Here is a 27,540-nt window from a genome sequence, read left to right on the forward strand (position 1 = left end):
TAGGGCACTCATTGGGAAGGTGAGACACGAGTTCAATTTCTGTTCCAATGAATATTTATTTATATGAAAGGGAGTAGAGTCAGAATGATAAGTGAAAGATCCCTGCTGAGCCCGGTCAGTGGCCTGGGCTTGATGTGGAGACAGCTTCAAGTCCTTGGTTTTGAGATGGGGACAGCAAGGACATCATTTTAGGCCAGTAAGTCTTGTTCCCAGAACTGCAGTGGTCTGTTGATAGCCTGCCTTATTCTCATCTCTTCCCTGCTCTTGGTGACTCTTAACTATGTTAATGTAATAAACCACCTGGGAGAAAAGGATAATTCTATTAATTTATTGGGTGACTATTCTTATAAGAGACCAAAACCTTAGCAGCTAAATATGTAGACATTTAATAGTTATTGTTGCTCACCACCGACCTGTTGTCATGCAACTCGAGTATCAAATAGGATAAAAAAATCTTTAAAATATCTGCCTGTTTTCTGGCAGTGATTTTCCGCCCCCCTCCCCTACAGTTCCTCCTGTATTGTTTGCATCTCTAGCGGTCATTTTGTCTTGCTTGAGTTCTGCTTAGTCCTCTTTAACAGCCCTCCCCACTGTCTGGCTTCATGTTCATTCAAGCGTTTTTAGGCTTCCTTGCCAGCAGCTTAGTTCCACGCTGTTTGAGATGCAGCCCCATCCCATCCTTCTGTGGCAGCTTACATCTTCCCAGAGGGACTCACTGTGTTCTCACTTGTATACCAACACCATAGTTTCCTCTGCTTTGCTCATAAGCAGTGTGAAAAAAAGAATCTTTTTGGAAAAAGCTAATGTGTCCACCCTGTAGGCACCCAATTGCTGTTCAAGTAGCCTTTTTGTCAGCAGTATTGGCAGGTAAGTTGCCCATGGGTTTCTTCCCAGAAACGCCTGGCAGTTTCAGTTCCCAGCTCTTGATGAGAACTTCCTCAAGCCAGCCCTGGTTCCCCCAGGGAATGGGCAATCTCATGGCTCTAGATCAGCCTCCATTTGGCCGGGTAGATTGAGAATCTGTGTAGTGAGTTACCAGTGTTCAGTGATCCTGGAAGAAGCGTTCCTCTGTGTTCACCCTTGGCAACTGGTCGGTTTGGTTTAGCATTTTGGAATCACCATTTCTGGTATATGCAGAACTTTGAGGTTTTGTGTAGCTCAGCCTTGGAGAAGATTCCTCCAGTTACCAGTCATCATGCTCCCTTTTTTTTTTGGAGTGACCCATATTGTTTATTACCTAGATGGCAAGCCCTTTTGGCAGGCTTTGAAGCCTCTCTGAAGCATTGTATTCTCTTTGTGGATCAGGTCTATCCCTATTTGGAAAAGTTTGTTTCACTAGTATATTCCATCATAATGTCATTCAACATGATTTTATATTGCCTGGTAGCTTGTCAGCTGCCAGCTGTGTTCTCCTGTCCAGCACTTCATGATGTAAGGTAGAGCAGAAAAATACATATATTACAGAAATGAGAGCATAAAACTTGCAGCTGGGAAGCAGTATTCATAATTATGCAGTGGGGCTATGGAAAAAACACTGGAATGAGGACTCTGTTTCTTGTCCCTGCAGTGACCTGCCTGTGTGGCTACAGGGAGGTTAATCATTTAAGCCTTTTGTGTATTAATTTTCCGTTTCTAAAACCAGAGTGATAATAAAACAGTCACTCATTATTTTTCTTTTGTGTACCTTAAAGTTCAGCTTTCTGCATTAGGTAGACACTAGCACAATTAAATGCGGATTTTGTGCTTCATGGTCGTGGTGCTGTCAGAGCACAGACTGTAACACAATTTTGGGTCCAGCAGCAAAAAGACCTTGTTTGAAAATCAGTGCCTGACCAGACATGTTTGTAGTCTCTGAGCAAAATTGTGTTCCTGAAAAATTTCTCCATCTGTTGATAAGAGTTTCCGAGTTGCAGTCCATTCAAATGCATCAAGAAAATTTGTATTTGCAATGTCGAGGGTCTTCTGACTCTACAAGTTGTGCAATTGCAAAACATTGGCCAGCGCTTGGTGCAGATGTGACCTCAGTCACCACTGACTGCTGGTCACTGTCTCCAGTCAGATTCTGTAAAAAGCTGTCAAGCTCAGAAATCATGACACATGAGCTTTAATTATTGCTTCTTTGGCTGCTAAAGCTTTTCCAGAAGGAAGTTAACATTGAGAGCTCCTCCATGTTATTTCTAGGCTGTTGGTTCTCGTAACTATTGTTAAGAAAATGGTGGTGAATCAGACTGGCAGTCTTCAAAACCTCTTTTTCTTTTCTTTCTTTTCTTCTGACCCTGGCAGTCTGTTTTTAGAACTGATTGTGTTCAAGAGTTTGTACCGTTTCAAGTGGGTGCCCCCAAGCTCTGTATACTGCTGCCCGTCAGCCCTGTTGATTTGCCTTGGACTCTCTGGAGGGGTGAGAGTGGTATAGAATCTTCTTCTATTACTGAGAGCCCAAAGACAGTTTGTAAGCTCAAGACTCAGCCACAAGTGTCCTTTTGGGCTTGATGTAGTTGCTTACATGTGTCTAGCACCACGTTGGATGCTCTTGGGTATCTAAGACATCTGCATGGTGCTGGCAGGTAAGCCATAGGACCTGTGTCATTCTGGTGTGTAAACCTGTGGGCCAGGTGGTTACCCCAGAACATCTCAGATACTGCTGGGTGCCAACACACAGACAACCACAGCAAGCTCTTTACGCCTGGTGCTCCAAGATAGGGACCTGAGCTCCCTCTCCAGCTGCTGGTCCCAATGCTGATGGAACATGCGTGGGGATGGGCTGCTGTGTCTCTCCTGCCAGCCTGGGGACTGCTCATCATGCCGTCTAGCACGTAACTTGCCTTTCTAAGCCACTCCCTTGGGAACAACCAGCTGTGCTAGCATAGATTGCTCTGGTTTTCAGCTTCCTTTCAGGTGAAAATTCAAGAATTTGATCTTGACTCATCTGTTCTAGCTGTTATGGTTCCAGCTGCCTTAAAAACAGCAGGTGAGATTAGCTGCAGTGTTGAACTGAGCCGTCGTTCAACAAGAGCAGGACTGGTATTTTTAAGTTTTCCTTAATGTTAGAAGTTAGCCCCCCTTACAGCCTGACCAAAGTTGCTTGCTAACCCTGCTGTCAAGATACAACAAGGCTCTGACTGTTATTGTTCAAGTTTGCCTGAAGGTGAAAGAGATAAATCCTTCCTAATTTTGAGATAGCTTATTCTGGGTTATACATTGACATTTTCTATTCCTAAACTTGTATATGTCTTGTAAAAATAAAATAGAAAGCATTTAACCAGTGTTGAAAACCGATTTGTTCTTATTTATGTAATAGCTAGATAATGAATTTGATTGTTATAAAAAAAAAAAGGTTTACATGTTGGTTTGAGGAGCCTGGGTTTTGCACTTCAATCTTCGTGTCAGGTCCAATGTTGAGGATACTGAAATGATGTGTTTTGAGGTTTGAGCATGAAAGTATAGACTTATGTGTCTATCCAGTTGTTCTCCTAAGCCTCAAATGTTCATAACGATCATGAGCATTAGGTACTTTGATGCTTGGCTTAGGGCTGTCTGACCCTGTTGTAATAGACGTGGTGTACACAGAGCTCTGCTTCCACTTATACAGACCTGCGAGTGCTCAGTATGCCTGAAAATTGGACCCAGCCACCTCCTTGACATACTGCTGATGCCTCAATGTCCGTTTTTAAAGTGAACAATAAAAACTCGTTTAATTTATTGTGTCAAATCATTTAAAAGTGCAAATCTGTATAATCTAATGCTGCTGTAATTTTTAAGTTATTTGTTTAATTTCCTCACGTGCATTTCTGTGTGATCCTACAGGTTTTAGCTGATGCTGTTGCACGCTTGGTTGTAGATAAATTCAGTGATTTGACAGAAAATTTCACATCTCCACATGCACGTAGAAAAGTCCTTGCTGGAATTGTCATGACAACAGGTAAAGAAAAAAAAAAAAAAAGTACTATTTTAACTGCTTAAATATGAGAGCTCTGTTTGCGTTCTAGGAAACTATCTTTTTTTCAGTCAACCAGTATTAAAATATATTTTTACTGTTTAATCTTCAAGGTGCAACAAATATAGCAATTAAGTCTTGGCTAAAGACAATTACAGGAAAATCAGACCGGCAAATACTTCTGTTTCCACAGAGTTCCTGTCTTCTGCCTGATTGAGACATCTGAGATAACTCATGGTCTACAAAATACATGTACCTTTTAAAATTAACCGTGCAACGTTTTGAAAGTAAATCTAAAATAAATTTCACCGCATCGGTCACACAGATGGCATTCTTGGTTTTTGGCATATTATGTAAGAAATTATGCTTGCTTTCCAAGTTTTTAAGGTTTTGCACTTTGTTAGAGTTATTCTTGCTATACTTTATTCTTAGTGCTTTGTGTTTCAGTCATTTTAGTAAAAATATCTGAAGAAAGCAGCTTATGTTTTGGCAGCTGACACTGGTGTGCACGTACAAGTGGCAGTAGTGTGGTTCTCTGATTGCTGGCACGAGATCCGTGTTCTGGCAGATCACCCCAAATGGTGAAGTTCTGCCCTAAGCTCATCTGCGACCATGCTGCTGCTGAATTTTCCTCAGGCTAAGATTTATCTTGGTCCTGAATCCATCTGAACCCTTGATGGGACATTCATTTGGGGCCTGTCATGAAACGTCCCCAATTAGTTGTACAAGTCAGGTGGATATCAGTGATAAATGGTGATTTGGGCAACGTCAGCCCTTTCCTCCCACGGGGATGTTTGTAGGAGCTTCCTGCACAGCGCAGAGAGGTCTGAGGATGCTGGTTAGGGCAGATGATGACTGCATGCTCTGGGGACAGGGCAACGTGACAAGGGGATATTGTGGCCCAAACTCTGTCACAAGACATCCATGGTGGGCTGACCCTTGCCAGCAGCCAAACACCCACCCAGCCTCTCGCTTGCTGCCCTCTCCTGGGGCATGGGGAGAAAATGGAAGGAGAGTGAGAAGACTCGTGGGTAGACAAACACCTTAACCTCGAACGTCCTCTCTTCCTTTCCCTGAGCACAACACTTCTGGTGTGGGATATCCCTTGGTCACTGTCACTGAGCTGTCCCAGCTGTGTCCCCTCCCAGTCTCTTGCTCACCCCCAACACACTGGCCTTTGGGAGGTTTGGAGTGAAAGCCTTGACGCTCCTCAAGCACTGCTCAGCGACAGCCAAAACATTTGTGTGGTACCAATACCATTTTAGCCCCAAATGCAAAGCACTGTGAGGAACATGCTGTAGTTTTATTTAATATACTTTGTGATATTTAACAAGTTTTTATTGTAATTACAGTCCTGTGTCCACAATTCCCAGAAGAGCCATGTGACCAAAGAATTAAGACTTAATTAACATGTGAATACATTTTGATTAACTGAAGAAATAGCTTTACACAGAATTAGAAACCATCTTGGCATGGATACGTGTTTGGGGAACCCCTGGAATTAGATGACCCCATTGCACAGCCTTGTGTTGTAGAGTGAAGCGGCTCCCTGCTTCTCGTCCATGGTCTTCTCCTCCAGCCCTGTGGGCAGGAGGGGCAGCTGGGCTCAGGTTCTTTTTTTTTAAGGCCATATATTTCATCAGGAATGCAAGCTCAAACAGTCCATGTCTCAATTACCTTTTTAATTACTCAATTACCAATTCCCTTGCTAATTACTGGTTATGCCCCTTATGTCGGCACTGCCGTCGTGCAGCCAGGTGGTTATGGGACGATCCTCAACTCTAGGTGCTTGGGGTGCGTTGAAAGTGGTTTTTCTGCTTTTTTTCCTACTGCCGTAACTACTCTGTCGGAGGAAGACAGCAGAAGGCATTTGGCAGGGCTTGGCCACTCTCTGCCTCTGCTGGTGAGGCCTCAAGAGGTGCAGAGGAATTAGTGTGGCTTATTGGGGCTTTTTTTGCTGAGTGTTTTGCTAGAGGGATGTAACATTTTGGCCTGTCTTTCTGAATTCTTCATGTAGCTGACCTTTTTTTGTGTGTGTGATAAAGACAGTTCTCTGTATAGAAAAAAAAGCCAAAATACTTCTAAAATTCTATTGTACAGAATGATTTATTACCAAGAACTACACTTCTGGAAGCATTATACTGCTGGTAAGCTTTACAGTGGTTTAAGCATTTAAATTTCTTCATTCCCTAGTGTTACCTTTCCCGTTGTTGGCTTAATACCCTTCCATAATGTGTTGCTGTTTTAATAAATCAGTGCCTTTCAGATTTCTAAAGTCTCTGTGAATATCTGCATAGGTGGCCAGAAGGTACATGCTGGAAGCTAGCTGGCTGACTGGGGCTCAGGAAAAAAGCACCATCTTTAGAGCTCAGGCTTTAATAACTCTTCCTGAAACAGCTATTTTTCTCTGCAGGTTTTCCATTTCTAACTTGTCTGAACTCCAACATGAAGAACTCACAAGAACCATAGACTGTACTGGTACAGGGAGGATATGGCTGAATAAAGCTTTTGCTTTAAAGAAAGTATCAGAAGAAAATCTTTTTTTTTAAAAGAAGCAAACAACAAAAAAAGGACCCTTGTTTGGGTTCTGCAAGAAGATCACTTGCTAGATTTTTTGTGGTTTTAATTGCATCTTCTTCCTGAAATTTTGTTTTGCAGGTACAGATGTAAAAGATGCCCTGGTAATAAGTGTTTCTACAGGAACAAAATGCATCAATGGTGAATACATGAGTGATCGTGGTCTTGCGTTAAATGATTGCCATGCGGAAATTATATCTCGCCGGTGCCTGCTGAAATTTCTGTATACACAACTTGAGCTTTATCTAGGGTAAGCTGGAGGGGAAAAGGAAGGTGAACTGATCACACGGAGCTGAACAGGTGTCTCTGTAAAACATCTGTCTTAAGTATTTCAATGTGAAACACTTGTCCTGTGGCATTAGGATGTTTATTTTAGAACTCAGGCCCTTTGCCCTAAAGTTTGACTTTAACAAAACATGTATTCAGTTAGGTGTCAATCATGAGAAGGGACGACAGAAAAAATAACTGGGAATCATTTTGTAAACTGTAAACATATAAATCAAAATAATCTCGAGTGGGCTAAAGGGTGGTGGTGTTTCATTTACTGGTAGGTGCCTGAAAGCTCTTGACAGCTGGGGATGTCAAGGGCTCTCTGTTTCTTGTCTCGATGGTCTTTTAATTTTGTTAATTGTAGTAACTGTTAGATTTATACTATAAAATTTCCAGACATCTTGTGTTTGTTTTTAATGCCTATTAAGACTGCCCAGCTTACGGTCATTTACGTGTTAACGTCAGTTTTGATTCTAGCTTTATTCTGTTTCAGCAATAAAGAAGATCAACAAAAATCCATTTTTATCAAATCGGAGCGAGGCGGGTTTAAGCTGAAGGAGAATGTGCAGTTTCATCTCTATATCAGCACATCTCCTTGTGGCGACGCTAGGATTTTCTCACCACATGAAGCAGCACAAGAGGGTATGACAGCAGTCCCGCTCAAGCAAGGGAGTTTAAAGTATTCTTTGAGCATGTACAAGTGGCACAGTTAAAATTTAGGTGTCTTTTTTCCTTTTAGTGTAGATGTGTGTTAGACAAAGATCTCTTCAAAAAAAATCTGAGCTGTTCTTCCTGTGTGGTAGAAGTTAAGTATAGACTGATCCACCATGTGGTCTTGAAGAGGCTGAATGCTAGCCGAGATAAGCCAGTGAGTCAGCAAGTATTTGTACAGAACTAACCAAACCGTTTCACTGTTTCCATCTTTTAACGGTGGTTGTCTGCCTGCCCCTTTCTTGATCTGTTCATTAACTTCATTCTAATGCTGTAATGCGCAGAACAGAATTGAAGAGCTACCTGCTGTGTACTGCTCCTTCGTACAAAGCTTGGTTTAATTAATTGCAAGTGTGTTTTAGAAGACAGTATTTGTGAGAGATGTCTGGTGCTGTAGCTAATTTGCAAGGAGCAATAGAAATTGTTATGCAAGCCAGCAGTTACGAGGCAAATACCTTTAATTGACTCTTCTTATTGTAATGCTATCTGTAAAACACTTTCAGAATGTTTTTCAGCTGATTGTAAGTGACTTTTGTCATTTAGATCAAGGGGACAGGCATCCAAACCGCAAAGCGAGAGGACAGCTACGGACAAAAATAGAATCTGGGGAAGGGACCATCCCCGTGCGCTCTACTACCACTATCCAGACGTGGGATGGCGTATTGCAAGGAGAAAGGCTACTTACCATGTCGTGCAGTGACAAGATAGCGAGGTGAGATACTGAATGATTGGTTTCTTTGCTACTGCTTTTTATTGCTGAACAAGAAGGGAGAGTTGCATGATACCTGTAATGAATGTGCAGGCTATTGATTGGCATGGGGGTGGCTGTAACTCCAGTGATAAAGCTCTGATTCTTCACCTGCAATTGGCGTCAGACCTTCTGCTGGCTTCAGAGGCAAGGTGAAATCATTATCTATCATTCCAGCCACTTCAAGTCATGACAGCTTTGTTTTGTATTTATATCACTGGGAAATAGCAGAGGAATGCTTCCCCCCTCCCCTCCCCACAGTAGTATAGCATTAGCAAAACAGTGCAATAACTATATTACATTAGTTATATTTGGATAACTTCTGATGACGATATACATCCTTGCCCCATCATTGGAAGTGTTCAAGGCCAGGTTGGATGGGGCTTTGAGCAACTTGGTCTAGTGAAAGGTGTCCGTGCCCATGGCAGGGGGCTTGGACTAGATGATCTTTAAAGGTTCCTTCCAACCCAAACCATTCTATGATTCTATGATATCAAAGATACATACATTTACCATGGATAGATTTAGAGTTGTATTATTTTATATAGGGAAAAAGTGTTCCAGTTAAAAAGTGGGCACTTTTAATTTTTAACTTTAAAATTGCTTTCATTTTAGTTTACATATTTTTACAGTAATTAAATATTTTGTTTCCAATACTAGTGCTTTTATTTATATTCTGTCCATTTCCATCTTTGTTGTCCTTTTTCACAAAGATTGAAAGATTTTTTTGTTCAAAATCATAAATGGACATATGATTACCCCCAAAAAAAATTTAGCAGCAGTATCCTTTAACAAGTATCAGAAGTATGGGAGAGTTGCAACATAATTTTTGGAAATGAGTTTGTGTGTTTGCAGCCTCTGTGTTCTTGCAAAATAGATGAGAAATGCCAAGTTTTTCAGCTGATGATATTTTAGTTATTTTTTAATTAAAATAGCTCTACTGTTTTGTCAAATAACGGTTAGCCTGATTCAAAATTTATTAAGTGTATTAAGTTGGAACTATTCTTGTGAACTGCGTATGCCAAATCAAAAATACAGGAAGAAGGTTATGTAATCGCTTTGTTCCTCTAGTCTTGTCTCAAGTAATCAGCATCTGTACTGAAGGAAGACGTTTTGCTTTAGTTTAAATCCCCCTAACATAAATGGATAGGGCCTTTCAGAAGCTAGGACACTGGGTTGTTGAAAGGTAATTCTACAAAAATGACATTTCAGTTTGTTTTATAACATTTTCAGTAAAATTCACCAAATTATAGAATTCACCCCAGCTTCATGCCAGGGACTTCTCCCAACCCCCCGACATGGTAATTGTGCCACATTCATTTGACTTCTTTTATCACATCATCATTGCTGTTAGTGCAAATAAACAAAATGAAGACAGTTGTTGAGTTAGAACACATTTGACTATTTTGTTGATTTTGTGTGATGCAGAACAGAATCCATCTCTCGCTTGCATAGCTAGCTGTCACCTCTCCTGGGGGCTAATGGGAATAATTTTGTTTGTGCCAGTGAAGGAAGCAAATAGAACCCCTTGACACAGAACAAAGACTGTATGACGGGTAAGGAGGCCCCAATTTTCATATTCTTTTTTTTCTTTTCTTTTCTGCTTTTTTTTTTTTTTTTTTTTTTACATTTCCCTGACACTTATGACCGTGTTTTCTCCATTTACATTTGAAAGAATGCATTGCTCTGTAGTGTCCAGCAGTCAGTCCTCCAGTATGCCTGAGCCCTGTGAATTTCCACTGAGGTTTCCCAAAGGTTCACAGTCCCAGCCTGGAAAAGATGTGGATAAATTTGGGGTGCAGGATTGCAGAAGCAGGAAAACTCCTTGTAGCTGAACAGCCTCATCTGTGTGGATTATATGTATAATCCAAACCATTATTTCCAGCCCCTGAGCACTTTGTTGCAGTGTGCTGTCTAGCACCCTCCTGAGCCTGGTAGGAACATCCAAGAAAAATTGTGTGAAGCATGGAAAGGCCATGAGTGTAATCCCATTTGGGTCAGAAGAATTAGAATAGGATTATCCTAGCGTGTTAGTGCCTGGTGGCAATGCATTATGGTGTTAGGGTGGTTTCTGTGACCAGAGTAACTGTTTTGGGACATTAATATACATGCATTTGTTTTAAATGTATCCTAACCTTGTTCATAGTACTTTATAATGTCTATTTTTGTCATTCTCCTTTTGATGTGTTTTTCTGCCCACATTCATTTTAAGTTTTTTGGCTTCAAATAATTACTTAAATTCTCATGACACATTCCAGTTGTGGATAATGTCTTGCTGAGAAGAGCAAAATTTTTTTCACCCCGTTTCATTGGTAGGAAGGTTGTAGGAATTGAGAAGATCTTTAACATTAGGATGAGTTGCTAAAGGGAAAGTAATTGGTGCTCTTCTACTCTAAAGAAGGGAAAATATTATTTCTGATAATCTTTTGTGTGAAAGAACATTATGTGCCTGTGCACTGGCCTTGTTTTGTGCTTATTCAGAGTGGGAAATCCGAACGGAAGTTTGTAACTCAGTCTTTCTGTTTATTTCCCCAGTGGCTTTGTCTTCTTGACCCTACCACCTAGTTTTTGGGGACTGATGAAGTTGCACAAACACATCTTAAAATCCTACGCATGCTCACAAAAGCCTGCATGTTCTGCAGCTATGTCCATACCCATCCGTCTTTGAGTTTGAGAGTTATTTCTAAGTGGCAAGCTCCACAACGGAGCCAGTGTGATTTCTGAACAGCAATAAAAAGAAAGAGCAAAGTTCTTCTCACCAGTTCTTAACTCAAGTGACAGTGGCTGATGTGAACGTATTCACTTAGATACGTGGTGGCTGTGTGACACCTAGGTAAAAAACCTGGGGGAAAGTGGTAGGAAACCACTACCCAAGGTGTAGTATCTAAATAACTAGATGTAGCACCATGTATCCTCTCAAACCAGTGACCTGAGTCTTGACTCAGGCTCACTGGTGTGCAGCAAATCCAGGCAACACCAGAAAAGCTAGGACAAGTCAGAGCTGTGTGGTTGCCAACCTAGGTACAGCTACAAGGGAAAACAGATTCTCTCATCTGTAATTGCAAATCTGACCTCAGGATAAAGAAAAAGATGTTTGCAAGAAGTGCTACTGTCAAAGACCATGAACTTCTTGCACTTAACTGATTTATAGTGTGGGCCGCTGACTGAGCTACTTCATGTAAAAGAAGCTCTGACTCCACTCCACGTAAAGATGTTGCTGCCTGTTTGTGCTGTGGCTCATGAAAGGCATGGGCTGGTCATAGAGATTCAATTAATATCTTATGGAAACAAAGAGAAATTGGATTTAAAATCAGAAAAGAAACCAGACTGCAGTTAGCGAATGAAGTCAGCTCTGCCTGGTTGTTCTGCCAGGTGATGAGAGTAAAGCCCAGCTAGACAGGTGTCCACAGCAAGCAGATCGTGACCTGCCCAGTGTGGGTCTGAGTTGAAGTTGAGCAGCAGAAGTGTCCCCGCACATGAATGATGAACCACAGTGAACGTGGTTACAAAGACAGACAAACGCTTGTCACTGGTCTACAGAGGTGAAGGCCACCGCAGGGCTCTGCAAGCATCCCTGAGGATGCTGCCAGCCTCAAACTTGGCAGGCTGGTCACAGCAGTCTTGGAAACCAGAAACATGCAGGAAAACCCATGGGCGCAGCTACTGCAAACACAAGCGCCTTCTGTTCAGAGCTAGCGGGAGCCCCTGGGTCTGCGGCTTCCAACGTCTTCATGGTAAGGAGCGAGTTGTCCCACATCTTGGATGCACGGTGGTCATGGGGAGCTCTTGGTTTGCATTGCAATTCAAAAGGCCTTGAAATCTTGTTGGTGTCACGGTAAGCCAAACCTGCCTTTGGGATTACTCCCCGAGACAGGTGCTGTCTGGGCTGTGTGCCTCTGCCACGGACGAGGGCAGGAGATGCATGTGAGGAGCAAAATGCTTTCTGGGGATAGTCTGACATCTTCTCACACATTGACACCTTCTCTTCCTCGCCATCAGTTGCAAGTAAAAGCTTGTCATAAACAAAACGCCTACTAAATAATTTTCCTTTGTTCATAGTCATTGCTGTTATAAATTATATTGGTAAGAGCAGCACTTTGAATTGTAAACACTTGTTTTTGTCAGGTTTTGCAGTCTATCATAAATATAACTTCATTTTTTCAACAGTAGACTCTCATTTTGGTAGTTGCAGGAGACTATTCATTTTCCTGTGATGAATTCTGACACCAGTTCCATGTGCACACCATTGTAAATGCAATGCGTAGTGACTCATCTCCTCCATACTGCTGCTGCCTAAAAATTATTGAGAGTGATAGTAAGACATTTGATATTAACATCAAGCTTTATTTCTTACTGCTGTTAGGCTCCCCTCATTTCTGTGTTTTCTCTAAAATAGTGCAAATAACAGAATTTCTATGCAGTTTGGGTTTGGAAAGTTCAGAGGAGAGTTTTTTACCTGAAGCATGTATTTTCAACCTGGGTTTTCTTGCAAGAGGTGCACTAGCACACTCTGTGAAGGTGTTGCTTGCTGCAGAGTTAAATTTTACTTACTTTTTCATGTATCAAGAGTTGTGAAATCAGCTGTATGTCATGAAGAAACCAATAGGCCTTTTAGGAATCCACTGTAGATACCCTTGCCTCTGAGCACATGGTAGGCTAAAGCAGAAATGTGACAACACAGCAAGGAAGAGAGGACTCCTCTCGATTTGGTGTCAGCCTCTGGTTTTTCTGCCCTCTTTTTTTAATGTAGTGTGATTGACAACAGCAGAAAGGTTGAGAAAGTGCATCCATCCTCCAGGCTGTTATCAATAGGATCTAAGTGGTGAATATAGAATAAGGAAAACAGTGAGTATGATAAATTTGTAAAATTCAGATTTCCCCAATGCACTGCTTGTCTATAAAACCTCAGGTGAGGACACTACACAGAGAGTATCCTCTGTGTAAATAGTCAGGAGCAGAACACAATTCATGTGCACAGATCTGCAAAGGCCATTGTTGGGGTCTAGTCTATAAAGGTGGTGAGATGTAGTCGTTTGAAAGAGCATTTCCCTGGATGCTCAAGCACAAGATTGCTTCGTAGATGACATAGAGGACGTAGCAAAATCTTGGTGATGTGGCAAATTTGGTCTTTTGGTCTCACTGTAGCTGAATGTGCATGGAGAACTGTGAACTGTAGAGCAAAGTGGGGGTACAAGGCACCCCAAGATATACTCCCAGGGAGACATCTCAGCAGCGTTTCTAAACTGAAGTAGTTTTTGGTTCGCACCTGGAATTTTTCAGATGGCTGAATTTTTTCAGATGGCTGAATTTTTTATGCTAAACAAAAATACTCAATGAAAAGCAATTTTTGTATCAAAAAGACTGCATCAAAAAAGATGATCTGCTGGTACAACTTTGATGGAAATTTCTCAACAAATAAATAAACAAACCTGATACTAAATAAGAGAGCTGTATGTAATTATGCATTATTTCTTCCTCATAGCGAACACTGAATATATGAATATATAAAATAATAAGGAGTTTAAAGCGGAATAGTAAGACGTTACTAAAAGGATACATGTTATATGTTGGTCAGACCAGATGTAATTTGTTGCTCCTCACATAGTTTGCTCCATCTTGCATCATTTTGCTCAGCAAAGTGGCCCCGCTGAAATCAATAAGATTATCTGCAGGAGAAAACATCATTTGTGCCTGTTTCCTTTCTAAAAGCAAGATAACTTTCAGATGGGTTTGGGAGCATGCTTTTGATAGTGTATTCTCTGATGGAGAAGGTGTTTTAGGAGACTCTCAGCACCCATGCCCAGGTGCTGCATCCCTCCTGCACACTGCATCTCCCTACCTCTCGGCTGTGGTCGCACAGTTGTTTGTGGAGCTGTGCTGTAAACTGGAGTAGAGAAACTGCCTCTTCAAAATACAAGGCCAGGTTTTGGGGGTTTTGTTTTAAAAAACTTGAATTGTGTCACTGATCTGACTTTATGGACAGCCCTACAAGCAAGAAAATTAGCAGGCTGAGGAGGATCAAGGTGGTGATAGGCAGAGTCCTCTTCCATCCGGCTTGGCGCTGGGGAAATAATGGGGTGCAACTTCACACTTCATAGCAGCAGCAGATTACAGCATCCTTTGACTGTCATCCTCCTCATGTTTTTTTAACTGTTTGGAGCTGCTCAGTGCCAGACAGTCAGATAAAGTTATCTTTCTTTTTCGTTGTCCCAGAAAAGCAGCAGTAGCTCATAACATGTAGTGTTGGGAAAAAGGAACCTCCTAATCCAGGTGCTAGTAAGGGCTATTGCGGTGTGTTGGCTGGCCTGCCTGAGGAAAAAGGAGAGCTGTGGTTTTGGTTTGCAGCTTTTGTTTCCCTTCTCATGCTTAGGTACTTTTCTAATTATTGCTAGAAGAGCTAGAAAAATTTTGTTGCCTTGTCAAACATGGTAAGGCTTAAACATCACCGCAGTAACGGCCTGGTAGAGAGTGAACCGAATGGCTTGGTGACTCTGAATGATCTTCTGTCTCACAAAAGGCACCTCAGAAGCAAAAAGCCAGTTCAGGATGACTAAATATGCCTTTGTTTGAGCTTTCTGGCATCACGTCAGGTTGCCTTTCCTTGCACTGTGCATCGCTTGCAGAACTGCAGAGTTGAAGCTGAAAGAGTATTGCACGCTGCTGAACACACAGCTGGTGTTCGGCTGCAGGTATCCCCATCCGCACCAGGTATCCCAGCTTTCCTGGCGTTAGATGGCCGACTTGTTGATGGAGAACTGTTCACGCCAACAACCATGGTTGTACTTGTCTGCTGAGTAAATCACCGTTAACTGTAATGAGATCTAGACCCCCAGCTCAAATCAAGGCACCTATATGTAAGTTTTGGCAGTCTGCACCTAAATCCTGTGGCTCATGTTTTATGTCAATATAAAAGCTTGTATTTTAAATGTCAGTTTTACTTTGAAGTTTTTTAAAGGTTGTTAAAGAAAATTATTGTAGAAGTGTAAAACCAGAACACTCAGAATATGTAAAATACTGTCATAAGAGGCACTGGTTTTATGGTCAGCTAAGACAAGCGTCTCGGGTTTTTCCAATGAGAAGTTTTATGTTGGCGGGTGTCTCCCTGCCTGCTGAGGTGTTCTTCCCCTTCAGCAAATCTCTTGTCTACGCACCTTACTTTAGGCATTTCAGTATCGCCATTGACATGATGCAGCATTCCTGTATTCTGCTTACACTCGTGCTTTAGTGCTTTTGGCTATTGCAAACATGGTGCCATTTTCCTGCTTTAATAGTGAGAAAAGGTACTGCGTGGGGCCAGTCTGCTCTGTGACCTGCCCAGTAAGACTGGACCTGAGATCAGGTCATTGTACATGGGAGCTCTGCATTTTTGCCCATGGCCAGTGCAGGAGAGATTTAAACTGCTGAATTAGTGATGGGAGAGTTGTCTGCCATTACTACTTTCTTGAGCCACCAAGTGCTCCTAAATGAGTACTCTGCCGCAGCCAGGGACTATGTCCGCTTTACTGCAGTGTGGCGTTGTGCTGGAAAGGTTCATTTCTATGTTATAAACTACGTCTGAACCTTGGAAGGTTTTTTTTAAGCTAGATTTAAGTTGCTTCCGTTACTTAACCCTTTTCTGATACTATTTTTAATGTGAAGAAAAAATCCTTTACTTATTTGTTTCACTGGAAAGGCAACACTGACTTTAATAAAGTTTTCTGTAATAAATTTTGCTCTTTCTGCTTTGCACTTCATGGTTTGTAGGGAAATACAGAATTTGGCCCATTAACTTCAAAAGAAGTTGTGGTTTCAGTAAACTCTAGTACTAGATTGACAGCATTTGTTGGCATGCATTCTGACAATTCGTGCTTGTAAACTGGAAGGACGAGGCAGTTTTACCATTTCAGGAGGCAATGCCTGTGGCTTTTCAAAAACTGATGCGTGGTACTGGTGTAGCTTCTTCTCAGTTTGTATCTATAAAAGTGGTTTTTAGTGTACATGCTAATGGAAGTGAGAAATTACTGTTTGACAGAAAGAAGTACAGTATAGGAAAGGAACAAGAAAGTCTCTGTGCTATCCTTCCTTTTGACTCTGTTACAATCTGCAGAACTTCATTTGGGTTTCATGTTTATCTCTGTGTTACTGCCAGTTTCTCATATAAGTATATGTTTCTATAGATAAGTATATGCTCTTTTATTATAACAATTGAAATTTAAAGCTAGTTTTATAAACCTAACCACCATCCAGCCCTGCCTAATCAATATTAAGAGCTTGAGGCTTTGATTGTATGAATAGTTTCTGCAAACCTTGTCTCTGCAGCAAACCAGCTGCTCCAAATCCAGCACTCATGAGCACGTCCTGCACTGGTAAATGGGATGCAGCACACCCCAGTAAAACAGCAGGCGTGTGGACAGTCACAGTGTAGCTTTTGTAATACCAGTTCATACAGTTCACCTTGCAGAAACTTGTTCAGGTGTCCACAATCCTCCTCATCCTCCTCCTCTTTTAATCAAAAGAAGTTTAGCAAGACAAACTTCAGCTTCTATTTTCTGCGCCAGAGAAGGTCACCAAGTGTGGGAGGAAGCAGCAAAACACAAGCTCTGGAAATACTGAAGACTGAAGCAAGAAAAAGGGTCTGGCAAAGGTTTTATTTAGGGAGCTAGGGCTTGCCAGAGGAATGCTTTGGCCTTTTTTAAAATGTCCATCTGTCACACAAGTACTGTTCATGAAAAGTAAAACATGATGTGCCTCACTGAAGGAAGCTCGGTTTGTGTGTCTGCAAGCTTCAGATACAACTCTAAGACCCCAGTTTGCAATGCTTAGTCTTGAATTCTTTCCAGATGTTTTTTCCATAATGTTATCTGTGTCTGTAACAGCCCATATGCTTGTCTCTGCTTGATGTAGGTAATACTGCAAATAACAAGAAAATACTATTTTATTTATTTGGCACTTGAAATACTTCTGTGCTTACAAAATTCTAGTCACGGTAAGGTCCTTAGAAAGGCATCTTGGCCCTGGAAAGCAATAATTTTCACTTTATATCCTTACTGTGACATTTGGTTGCCGATTGCATTTTCAGTGTTATACAAAATATGCCTTTATTCAGTGTAAAATACGCCTTATTTTTTATTAGCACAGTATTTTTACTCATTCATTAGGGCCAGCTTTTTTAATGACAGGTGAGTAAGCTAATGTACATTGCCTTCATTTTCATCCTCAGTAAAGATATGCAAAGAAATTGTTTCCTTGGATTGCAATTTTTGTTTTACCCTTTTTTTTTTTAACATTTTGCAAGTCTTGTAGGCAACATGTGTAGTTCAGTTTTTGCAGTGGTGAAGCAGTTGTGCTATATAGTTTCTAGCCTGAGCTGACGATGCTGTGTAGCCATGCCATCCCAGCACAAGCTGCAAGAAACACTGTTAGCAACACCTGAGTTCCCTGTTTTCCTTGGGGAACCTTGCAACCTGGTTTAGGATGGGCCTTTTAATAAGGACAACCATTCTATATGAGCACGAGAGCTTCCATTGTGCTCATCTGTTTTATTCAAGCACCAAAAGAAACTTTCCTGCTGCTTGTGTCTGGGTGTTGCAGTTGTACTCAAGTATGCTATTTTAATAGTGTCAAGCCATTTGCAAGTATACCTCAGAGACAAAGACAGTGCAAATACTCTGCAGGAGACTTTGAGGTTTTAAAAAGTACTTTGTATGACTGGTACAAACAGATTGAGAGCCAAAACTTGATCAAATGAGCACAGCTACAAAAAAACTTCGGTATTTTGCTCCTATGCATGCTATATCCCTGCCACTGGACCTGATCCAGTGTAGGTCACAGTGGTGCAGGCAGGGATTTACGTACAGTTAGTCTATGAAGCAGCTAAAGTGAGCAAAGAGTATATGCACTCTGCATATTTTCAGTTTTCAGATTCAGTTTTCTCCCTGCCCGTAGATATTGAAAGCAACTACGTATGTTCTTTCTGGCAGCAGGATGTGGACAGTTTGTCTAGGGTGTCAAGGACGAGCTTTCCCTTATGATGATGAGGTGATGCGGTCTTGCAGACACAATCCTTGTGTTCTGGGAAGGATGGTTTGCCCATTGCCGGGTGTCTTTTGGAGGCATCAGCTACTGTTTCTGACTGAGGATCTCACTGTTTGGCTTTCTCGGATTGAATGACCCTGTCCATCTCTGGCATTAGGGTGCTGGAAAATGCATCATCAGACACGTTAGTGGGGAAGTAAAGGTATGGAGTCTGCTTCTGAAGTGGATGCTGACAGTAGACCTGTTGCCATAAGTCATCTTACGCATGATTTCACTGAGCGTCCCATAAGCTGATCTATGAAATTCTGGCAGGTCTCACAGCTATGCTACCATAGTCATGTGCTGGTCAAGAGGAAGGGTTGAAAGTCTGGTCCATTGTGATTGACTGCTATTATGTCCGGCAGATGTTACTTGTTCCATTAAAAAGAAAGTGTTTTTTTTTTGTTTTTTTGTTTTGTTTTTCCCTCCCTCTTAGGTGGAACGTATTGGGTATTCAAGGAGCCTTACTTAGCCTCTTTGTGGAGCCAATTTACTTCTCTAGCATCATCTTGGGGAGTTTATATCATGGGGATCATCTATCCAGAGCCGTATACCAGAGGATAGCAGAGATAGAAGATCTACCACCTCTTTATACACTCAACAGACCTTTACTTAGTGGCAAGTATCTAATGGAGAAGGCCGCGCCGGTAACTAAGTCTGTTCCAGTAGCAATGTGATTTTGCAGTTCTCAAAACCTTGCAAATTATGTACTGTGAGTAAACTGCTTTCTGGTTACAACAGAGAAGTTATGGTCTGAACCTAATATAGATACTCGGTCAGAAATACCATAGCAAGGACCCTTTGTGAGTTAAAAGGTGGAAAGAACTGGGGTATGAACCTTTGGATGTGGTTTCACATAATCGCTGTCTGGAGCATGCCCTAGGAATATGTGAGGCAAGCTGAAGGCCCCGGCTTAGTGAAACCTCTTCCCACCCATGAAATAGTGTGTTAGCTCTTACTGTCACTTCTTTTGCCATTGCAGATATTTATTGAACGGCCACGTCATTAATCAGTATGCCAAGATAGACAGATTTGGTTCACAAATTCTAGATCAATAACCAACTAAAAATGGATGGAGAGAACATCTCAGCTGCCATTGGTTGTATTTTCTTTTTATCATCAATCTCTGTTGGATGCAGCATTAGCTTTAACTAGCATGGCACCCAACTTGTTTGCATGACCCAATAATCATAACATTTTAATTTCCACTTTGTAGGTTAATGCACAAATGCTGCATTCAGAGTCCGATGGCACATTCTTTGGGAATATTTTTAATAGAGTATTAAATATATCTGACAGACAGCAATATGGCAAGCCCCAAACGGTGCAGTTAGCAGTTGTCTTTTGCAGCTGCTGTTGAACATTTAAGTACTGTTCTTTGGCTTTGCGCTGATCCTAGGGTCTAGGGGGCTAAGAGGAATGGCAGTATTTGAATTAACAGGTCGTAACTTCTAATTGAGGCGTGACTTTCAAAGGAAAGTTCTGAAGTGTCTTAAATTCTAAAACTGCTAGTTACAGTAATGATGTGAAAGCTTTAAAACTGAAATCTCTTATCCTCCCTCTCGTTGTGTGCATTGCTTTGTTCTGTACAGCTTGGCTTTTGGCATGTTTGTTTATTTTCCAGGGGAAAAAAAGCTCAGTATTTTAAAGCATGCTTAAAGCTTGACATGAATTTTTAAAATAGATTTAGGGAGGGAGCGGGAAAAAGAGCATATTGAACAACCAGCATTTCTTTAGATAAGAAAAGTCATTAATAATGATTCCCTGAACTAGGATGTATTAAAATGTTAAGTAACATATTTCTCCTTCTATTAGCAAGTAACTAACAGTTACAACACTCACAGTACCAAATATTTAATTGTTGTATGGGCATAGTAGCTGATGTATGGACTGTTTCTGCCTGATTTGGGGGAATTTTTATCAATTCTTCAAGACAGCAGTTTTGGGGTGGGGTGGCAGGAGTTTTTGTTATCCTTTTCACAACACAGAGCAGTACCTTGTCTTCTTAAAAATCATCTTTCTGCAATATTGATATAATCTATTTGCCATGAAATAGCACCATCTGTTTAAACAGTTCAGCTGGGACTTGCTGAGCAGTAGAGAGTTCAGAAATGCTCTCAGCTGTTGAGTTTTCATGGAAATACACGTCTCAAAAATGTATGGGAAGCTTGTTTGGGAGACTGGGTGGAGAACTGTGTTGATGGATTTTCTTCTACTGGTTCAATCTTGAAAGTTAGTCTTCTGACCCATGCTGTTGGATTCATCTGGGGCATTTGTGTAGCTACCCATCTGCTCTTTGATTCACACATTTTACAGTGTATTCTTACCTGGAATAAGCACCACAGAAATACCTGTCTCCAATTCTATGTTCCTCCTGGTACCACACACACAACTGTGTGATCGTGACTCATTTTTACCAGAGGGATGAGCTAAAAGAGAAATAGCTGTCTTTCCCCACTGTGTCACCTGTTTAGCTGAGAAAGTACTGTAAAAACTGGTTTTTTTCCTCTCACAAACCAAGTTTTATGTCTTCAGGGACAATTGCATTAAGTCAAAGTCAGACTGAGTTATTGTTACCTACCGCTAAAAATTGTCTTTTCATCATCTTTCTTTCCTCATAGGAGATTTTCTACTCATATGTCCTTTTCCCAGCAAGTTAAGTGTGTACGTGCATATCAAAGTAGCTGGTTTTCAGCTAGGGGATGTGGGAAACCCATATGTTGGTAGAAAACTCACTCCCTGTGCTGAGTCTTGGAAGCCTTGGTTGCAGGACCCAGCCTTTCAGGATGCCTTTAGCGCTGCAGCACTGAGGGCATGTGAGCTCTCAGTGAGAACTGGCCAGCTCACTTGAAGGGAAGACAGGTTCGAATCTTGTGGATTTCTAGAAAAATTGGAAAAGGGATCAATTTCTCAATCAAATAGACTGAGGATGATCATCTAAATCAGCCAATAACGAAGTGCCTGTCTGCAGGGTAATTTGCACAGACTCTTTCTGGAGCCATTGTGGGACACGAGCATGAAGGAGTCCACCCGGGTGGAAGTAGGGTGGCAGAGCTCAGCAGATACTCCATTCAGAGAATCAGCCCTTTGAAAATCCTTGAGCGCAGAAGTCATTAAACATAAGAGAGCCCATTACATATAAAAGACAAGCTCTTCTTCACTGGAGGCAGCTAGTGTGAACCAAATTTCATCAGAGATCTGTCCTTAAGGTTTCTGTTGCTGGTAGGTGTGCTCAGATGCCCAAAGACCTGGGCTAACGGCATCCTCTGGGGCTATGACCACAAAGCAGATGGCAGGCTGGACCCCAACTTCTCTCCTGTCTGCGGTGGCTACTCAGCTGGACCCCAGCCCATTCAGTAGTGTCTGCTTTTGTGGACAATGCCTTTTTTCTTAGCTGTGATTATAATATTAATACACCAAAGTTTTCCTTGGTTTTATGTCCTGTCAGTTGATAGTTTCTTATGCTTTAGTTTCTCCAGAACTTTCCATCTTTTACCAGAGTATTGTCAGAAATTACATTGCTGGCACTTTTGACCTGTTCCTCGTGGTACTGCTGACAGGTATTTCCTATTCCAGTTCTTGCATGCAGTGTCACATCTGCTGACTATCTTGTTACCAGCATAAGAACTGTCTTAGGTAAGACCAAGATCTTAATGTACAATCCATCCAGCCCAGTGCTCTTTTCCATGGGTAGTCAGGCAGTGAAAAGCAAAAGGAAATAGTAAGCCTCTGCAGATACCTCCTGAGAATCGCAGCAGTAATCTGCGTATCAGGGACATCCCGAGTCAGGTACTGAGAATCTTTGTGTTTAGAAATCCTTAATGGATCTTTCATTCATGAACTCCTGGTTTTGTTTTTGAACTGGTTTAACTGGTTTAAACTTCTTACCGTCTGCAGCCTCCTTTAGTAAGGAGGGCTGTAGGACACGTAAATATTTGTACAATGGAATTTCCTTTCTGCTAATTTAATTAGATGCTCCTCAGTGCTCTGTATGATACAGGCTATAAGCAGTTGTGTCATGGCGCTCAGTTTTCTATACCTCTGCAATATTCCTATAGAAGTCCTGTTTTTTGCAAGCTGAAAAGTCTTAGCCTGCTTTGTTGTTTCTTGCATGGAGACCCTTCTACGTAAGGATCATCCCTTCCATTTTACAATCACATTTTTGAGCTAGTGAGACCAGAGCAGCACCTGATACTCAAGGCAGCAGTACTGGTTTATATGGTGGCATCATGATATTCTGTTCAGTTCCATGATCCTTTGGTAAAAATTCCCAATGTTCACTTTGCTTCTTTTGATTACTGTTGATCATTGACCTGACCTTTTGGTGGAACTGAATATTAGAAACTAAAATCTCATTCCTGAATGCTAATATCCAGCTCCAAATCCAGCACTCCTTACGCAAAATTGCTTTGGTTTTTTCCTCATATGTATTACCTAATATTTATCTGTGAGGAATTTCATCTGCCTTTTTATTGCCCAGTCACCCAATGTTGTGAGCTTTTATCGCCCAATGACCCAGCGTTGTAGCTTTTTTCTGCTACTCTGAAATTGCTTCTCTTATTTACCTTCTTAAATAATTTAGTATCATCAACAATCTTATTCACCTGTTTTTTCCCCCCACACACACTTTCCAGGTCTAGGCAGACCTTGAGGGTCTCCAGCTGTGTTGGCTCTTCCCAAGGAGACTGTCTTCATCCAGGTGTCCACTAAATCTGTTTTTAAGGTAGACATTGAACAGACAGGCCTTCTGCTCCCTGGGCTTTCTTAAGAATTAGTGTCACACTGACAACCTCCAGTCTTCAGTTACTAAGGCAGTTTTTTGCTGGGTCTTTCCTAATATTGTTGTATTTACACCTGTGCCCGGTAGGGCAGCATCGTAGTTCCTGCAGCCTTCCTGGTGCACGTCATGTTTATTGACTGGTAGTTCCCTGGCGCACCTCTAATCTCCTTAAAAATTGGAGTTGCATTGACCACCTTTCATCCTGGAGAACTTGTGTGGTTTTTGATGAGGGGTTATGTACCACGACTGCTGGTCCTGCTGCCTCATCTTTAGTTTCCTTGAATGCAGTTGAATATTGTCTGGGTGCCGTAACTGGTGTTTGCTTACTTCGTACACATATCCTCGAACTATTCTTACCAGCACGTCAATTTGAGATGGCTCCTCTGGCATGTTGCCTGTGAAAAGGGGCTCTGGCCTGGGAACCCCGCCACCCTTTTTGCAATACATTCATTGGGTTTTTGTACACAAGAAGACTTCAACCACCACAGCAGGAGTGGTTATTATAAATGTTCATGCCTCAGCACTCCTCTGACTGCTGTCTACATTTGCATTTTTTATTTTTTATTTAACAAAAATAAATCCTTCAGCAGAACCTTTGGTGATTTTTTTTTTTGACTGTTTCTTTGGTACCTTATCGTCCTGTTCACATTGGTGTTTTTCAGCTCTTTATCTCCTTTTTAATGAAGCTTTTTTGAGCTCTGTCGTCAAAGAACTGTCAAGCTTTATTATTTATGTAAGCACTGGCACAAAGAGCTGTGACCTTTGCTTTTGCTTATTATATGCCATTACAGTAATATTCAACAATAAGTTCTGAGGGATGTTCTCTGAATAGCTTAGTTATATCAGTTTTAAAGGGAGAATAAAATACTTTACTTTCTATCCTAGCTTTCTCTCCCATTACTAGTTTCAGCTTATTGTGCTATGTTCATGTCTAGATTTTGAGGGGGAAGATATCCACCTAACGTGTTATCAGATGCTTTGCTTTTGAGATGACCTTTATTCCCTGTCCGTGCTATCCCTGATCCACCTTCAGGGACTCCTTTGCCATCTCTCCAGGGTTTGTGCAGATAATTAAGCAGCTGAACAGGGTGTTGTTATTTAAGTCTATTTGAAATTCTCAGTCTGTTTTATGTATTTATTTATTTAATTCATCAAAAATAACCAAAGCAATACAATTGTATAATTGCCATGGAAATGTAGTGCACACTGGATGTTCAGCTTCCTCATCTTTATTTGATTTGCTTGTGTGGGTGCTTGTGATGTCACAGGTGTTTGAGTAGCTGATAGGGCAGGAGCAGGCACCTGGCTTGTGCAGGTGCTTGTGATGTCATAGGTGTCTGAGTAGCTGATAGTGCAGGAGCAGGCACCTGGCTTGTGTGGATGCTTGTGATGTCATAGGTGTCTGAGTAGCTGATAGTGCAGGAGCAGGCACCTGGCTTGTGTGGATGCTTGTGATGTCACTCAAACATGAGTAGCTGGTAGGGCAGGAACAGGCTCAAGGGGCAAATAGTGTTTTGCAGTACTCAAGAAACTATATCTGATCCATGTACTTGTTCAGTAGTGTATGGAATGAAAGGAAAGTTAATAGTATAGATATCATTAAATCAAAGAAAAAAATACGACTAACCCGCTTGTCATGTGGTGGCAATTTCTTAGCCCTCTTGCTTCAGTAGTTTTGGTAAAACCAGGTTTTGATTAAGGGTTTTGTCAGCACGGGTCTGTTTCACATAAGCTTCACAAAAGCGTCCTGAGTTTGTAAGCTTTTGGTGACTCGGAGCTGAGATTCGTTTTGTGCATGCCCCAAATTTACAGTTTATTAGGTGTTTAGGTGCAAGCCTTGTGTTGTGTGAGTCATTGTTAAAGGATTTTCAGTCATGGGTTTCTCTAGGTTTGCTTTATTAACAACTCAGAGTTGGGCCACCACTGCAGCGAATGGCAAGCTTCCAAAAATTTCTCAGTCTTATATACCTTTTTACCACCCATTGTCCCAGTCCAAAGTCTTTGTAATTTTCCAGTTGATCTCGGTTCCCATGTCGTTATCATTCATCAATTTATCTCATCAATTCTCTTGTAGCGGTTCTTCTGAAGTTAGTGGTCGTAGGCAGAAGGTCTTTGGTCACCACAATCACTTATCTTCTTACACATCAAAGATCACCTTTGAATTTCTGAAAATCACTCAGGCTGCTCTATTAATTTATCTTGCTCTAAAGTTAATCACTTACTACCATGTCTTAGGTCTAAGATGGATGATCCTTCTTCTGTTGATTCAGCTTGACTGGGTTTTAAGCCAGCCATGGTGGTGGCTACACATAGGACAAATAAGGAGCTTATGCATATTCTTTTTTTAAGCACTTGCATTCTATTAATCATATCTAAAGCAATCTCTAATCATTAATTATATGTCTAATATGAACAGTCTTAGAAACAATAAGGCTTCATGCCTAGTTCCCTTTACAGTCATGGAGCGGCAGTGTTGCACTTCAGTGGCACAGGCTAAGTTGCATTGTGCATGATCAGCTCCAGTTTTCAGGAGGTGTGATGCATGAGTTCATTGCCAGCCGCTCAGAAGGACCGCAGAAGTTGTGATGAGGACTTTTTGACTCTCATCTTGTCATAAAGACCTGTTCTTGCTGGGTCTTCCTCAAGTATTGCTTGTGTGATATTCTTGATGGTACCTGCTCAGCAGGGACCGCTGTCTGCCCTCCCGGCTTGGTCAGTGTGTGGATCCCACATCCCTGCTTACCGATTTACAGATCCGTGGGTGTAGATCTGTGGCATCCTGCTGTATTTCAGCTCCTGGATGCATCTCTCCTAAAAGAAATCAGAAGAGAGCTCTTCAGGAAACTTTTGTTCTGATTCTAAATTTTTTCAGCTTATGTTTTAAGAAAATGGGGAACGATAGGGTTATTTTTTATTATTTACTTACTCAATTACTGGCTCTCAGTCATAGTGACCAGGTTGACATAAACCAAGCTTAAAAATACAACAGCTTCGGGAAGTTTAATACAATTAATATTTCAAAATGTTTATTTATTAAATAAGGAATTGATTATAGTAAGCAAACTGAATTTCACTGTGTCATGCAGACCTCGTAGGTCTCACATGCTCTCAGTGCTGGGCCCAGAGGTGCCGTGAGACCTGGGCCAAGTGAGCCAGTCCTGCGCTTGGGTGCCTGAGGTTGACTTAACTTTGTTTATTAGCTTGCATTTCAAATATCAGCAAGAAATGAATCCTGCTGCAACGCTTATGTTCAATTTATACAAATTCACTAGATTTTATGAAGTGTAGGACCTAGCATAACCTCAGAGCAGATTTGAAGTAGGTTCTCAGTGAGAGTTGCGTTAGAGTAAAAATGGGATCTTTACTTATTAGAAAGAAAAAAATTGCCCTGTTCCTTTGTTCTCTCCTGGCGAGACAACTGAGACGTGGAAGGTAGAGTTTTGCCACCCCTGTAACATCTGCAGGATCAAAATCAGCGTGCCCCTCAGCTTTTCCACAGCACGCACAACCCAAACTCACTGCCCTGGCTGCTGCTTGAGAGTGCCAAGCACCGTCCCGCTGCACGTGCAGGAGAGGGTTCGCACGTGGATGACAGCGGCTGCCATGATCTTCAAGCACAGTGCTACAGTCATTATATACAGTGCATCTTTGCAGCGTTGGGGTGCCATGGGGGAATGAATCCTGCCCTGGGCAGATTGGGCAGGCAGCTGGCCTCACTTCACACTTGGGTTAGACTGCAGGTGGCTTTGCTTCTCTATCAGTAGAGATGAAGCCATGTTTGAGAGGTGTCACACAATTTAACATCTGAGCAAAATGATCCGTGTCCTCTCTTGAGTCCTGCGGTTCGCCATTTCTGGGCACTGTAAGTAGCAATGGGCCCATAAAGTGGGGCAGTGGCTGAAGCACAGCCAGATTTATGCTGAAAGACTCAAATGTCTTCTAGTTTGGGCTTTCTGCAGAGGATGCTGAGGATGGGGCTCACTTTGTCTAACTTGGATGCCCACAGCATCAATGCCATTGCCTGTGCTGGTCATGCCATGCCCTGGCATAGTCCATAAGAAGGAGGAAATAGATTGGTAGCTTTTAGTGAAACACACTCAACAGCTACTGAAATGTAGACAGGTTTGCAAGGCATCCTGCCATCTCATGCCGCTGCTCTGACCCAACTCCGTTTTTATGAGGGAAAGTGAAAAAGCACGTTGTAGGCACTTCTAAATAATCACGACCTCTCCGAATAAGATTGCAGTCCAAAGTTGTTAGCTGAATTGTAACTGTGTGTTGAAACATGACCAGAGTTCATAGTTTCACACCTGTTTTGAAATGAGATAAGCAACATGCACCTAAATTTCTACAACAGTAGAGCAAAAGGGAATTGATTGGAGAGTTACAACTGTCAAAACCTCGCAGTAGCTGCTCTTTCCTACACTCGGCTCGTCCTGCTACTGAGTGGGCTCTGAGAGCAGTGGT

The 27,540-nt window shown here is 41.7% G+C and overlaps 1 protein-coding gene across 6 annotated transcripts in view; it reads left to right on the top strand.

Moving 5' to 3' along the window:
- The window catches only part of ADARB1 (adenosine deaminase RNA specific B1), a 91,880-nt gene that overhangs the window by 56,666 nt on the left and 7,674 nt on the right, over positions 1-27,540 (top strand). For all 6 annotated transcript variants that reach the window (XM_030017376.2, XM_030017379.2, XM_030017378.2 and 3 more), the window contains 5 exons: positions 3,805-3,919; positions 6,593-6,761; positions 7,275-7,423; positions 8,036-8,204; positions 18,730-18,911. In XM_030017376.2, coding sequence (XP_029873236.1) covers positions 3,805-3,919; positions 6,593-6,761; positions 7,275-7,423; positions 8,036-8,204; positions 18,730-18,911 — 784 coding nt within the window. The remainder of the gene's footprint in view (positions 1-3,804; positions 3,920-6,592; positions 6,762-7,274; positions 7,424-8,035; positions 8,205-18,729; positions 18,912-27,540) is intronic.

This window comes from Aquila chrysaetos, chromosome 6 (assembly GCF_900496995.4).
Source record: "Aquila chrysaetos chrysaetos chromosome 6, bAquChr1.4, whole genome shotgun sequence".
In the NCBI taxonomy this organism is placed as follows: Eukaryota; Metazoa; Chordata; class Aves; order Accipitriformes; family Accipitridae; genus Aquila; species Aquila chrysaetos.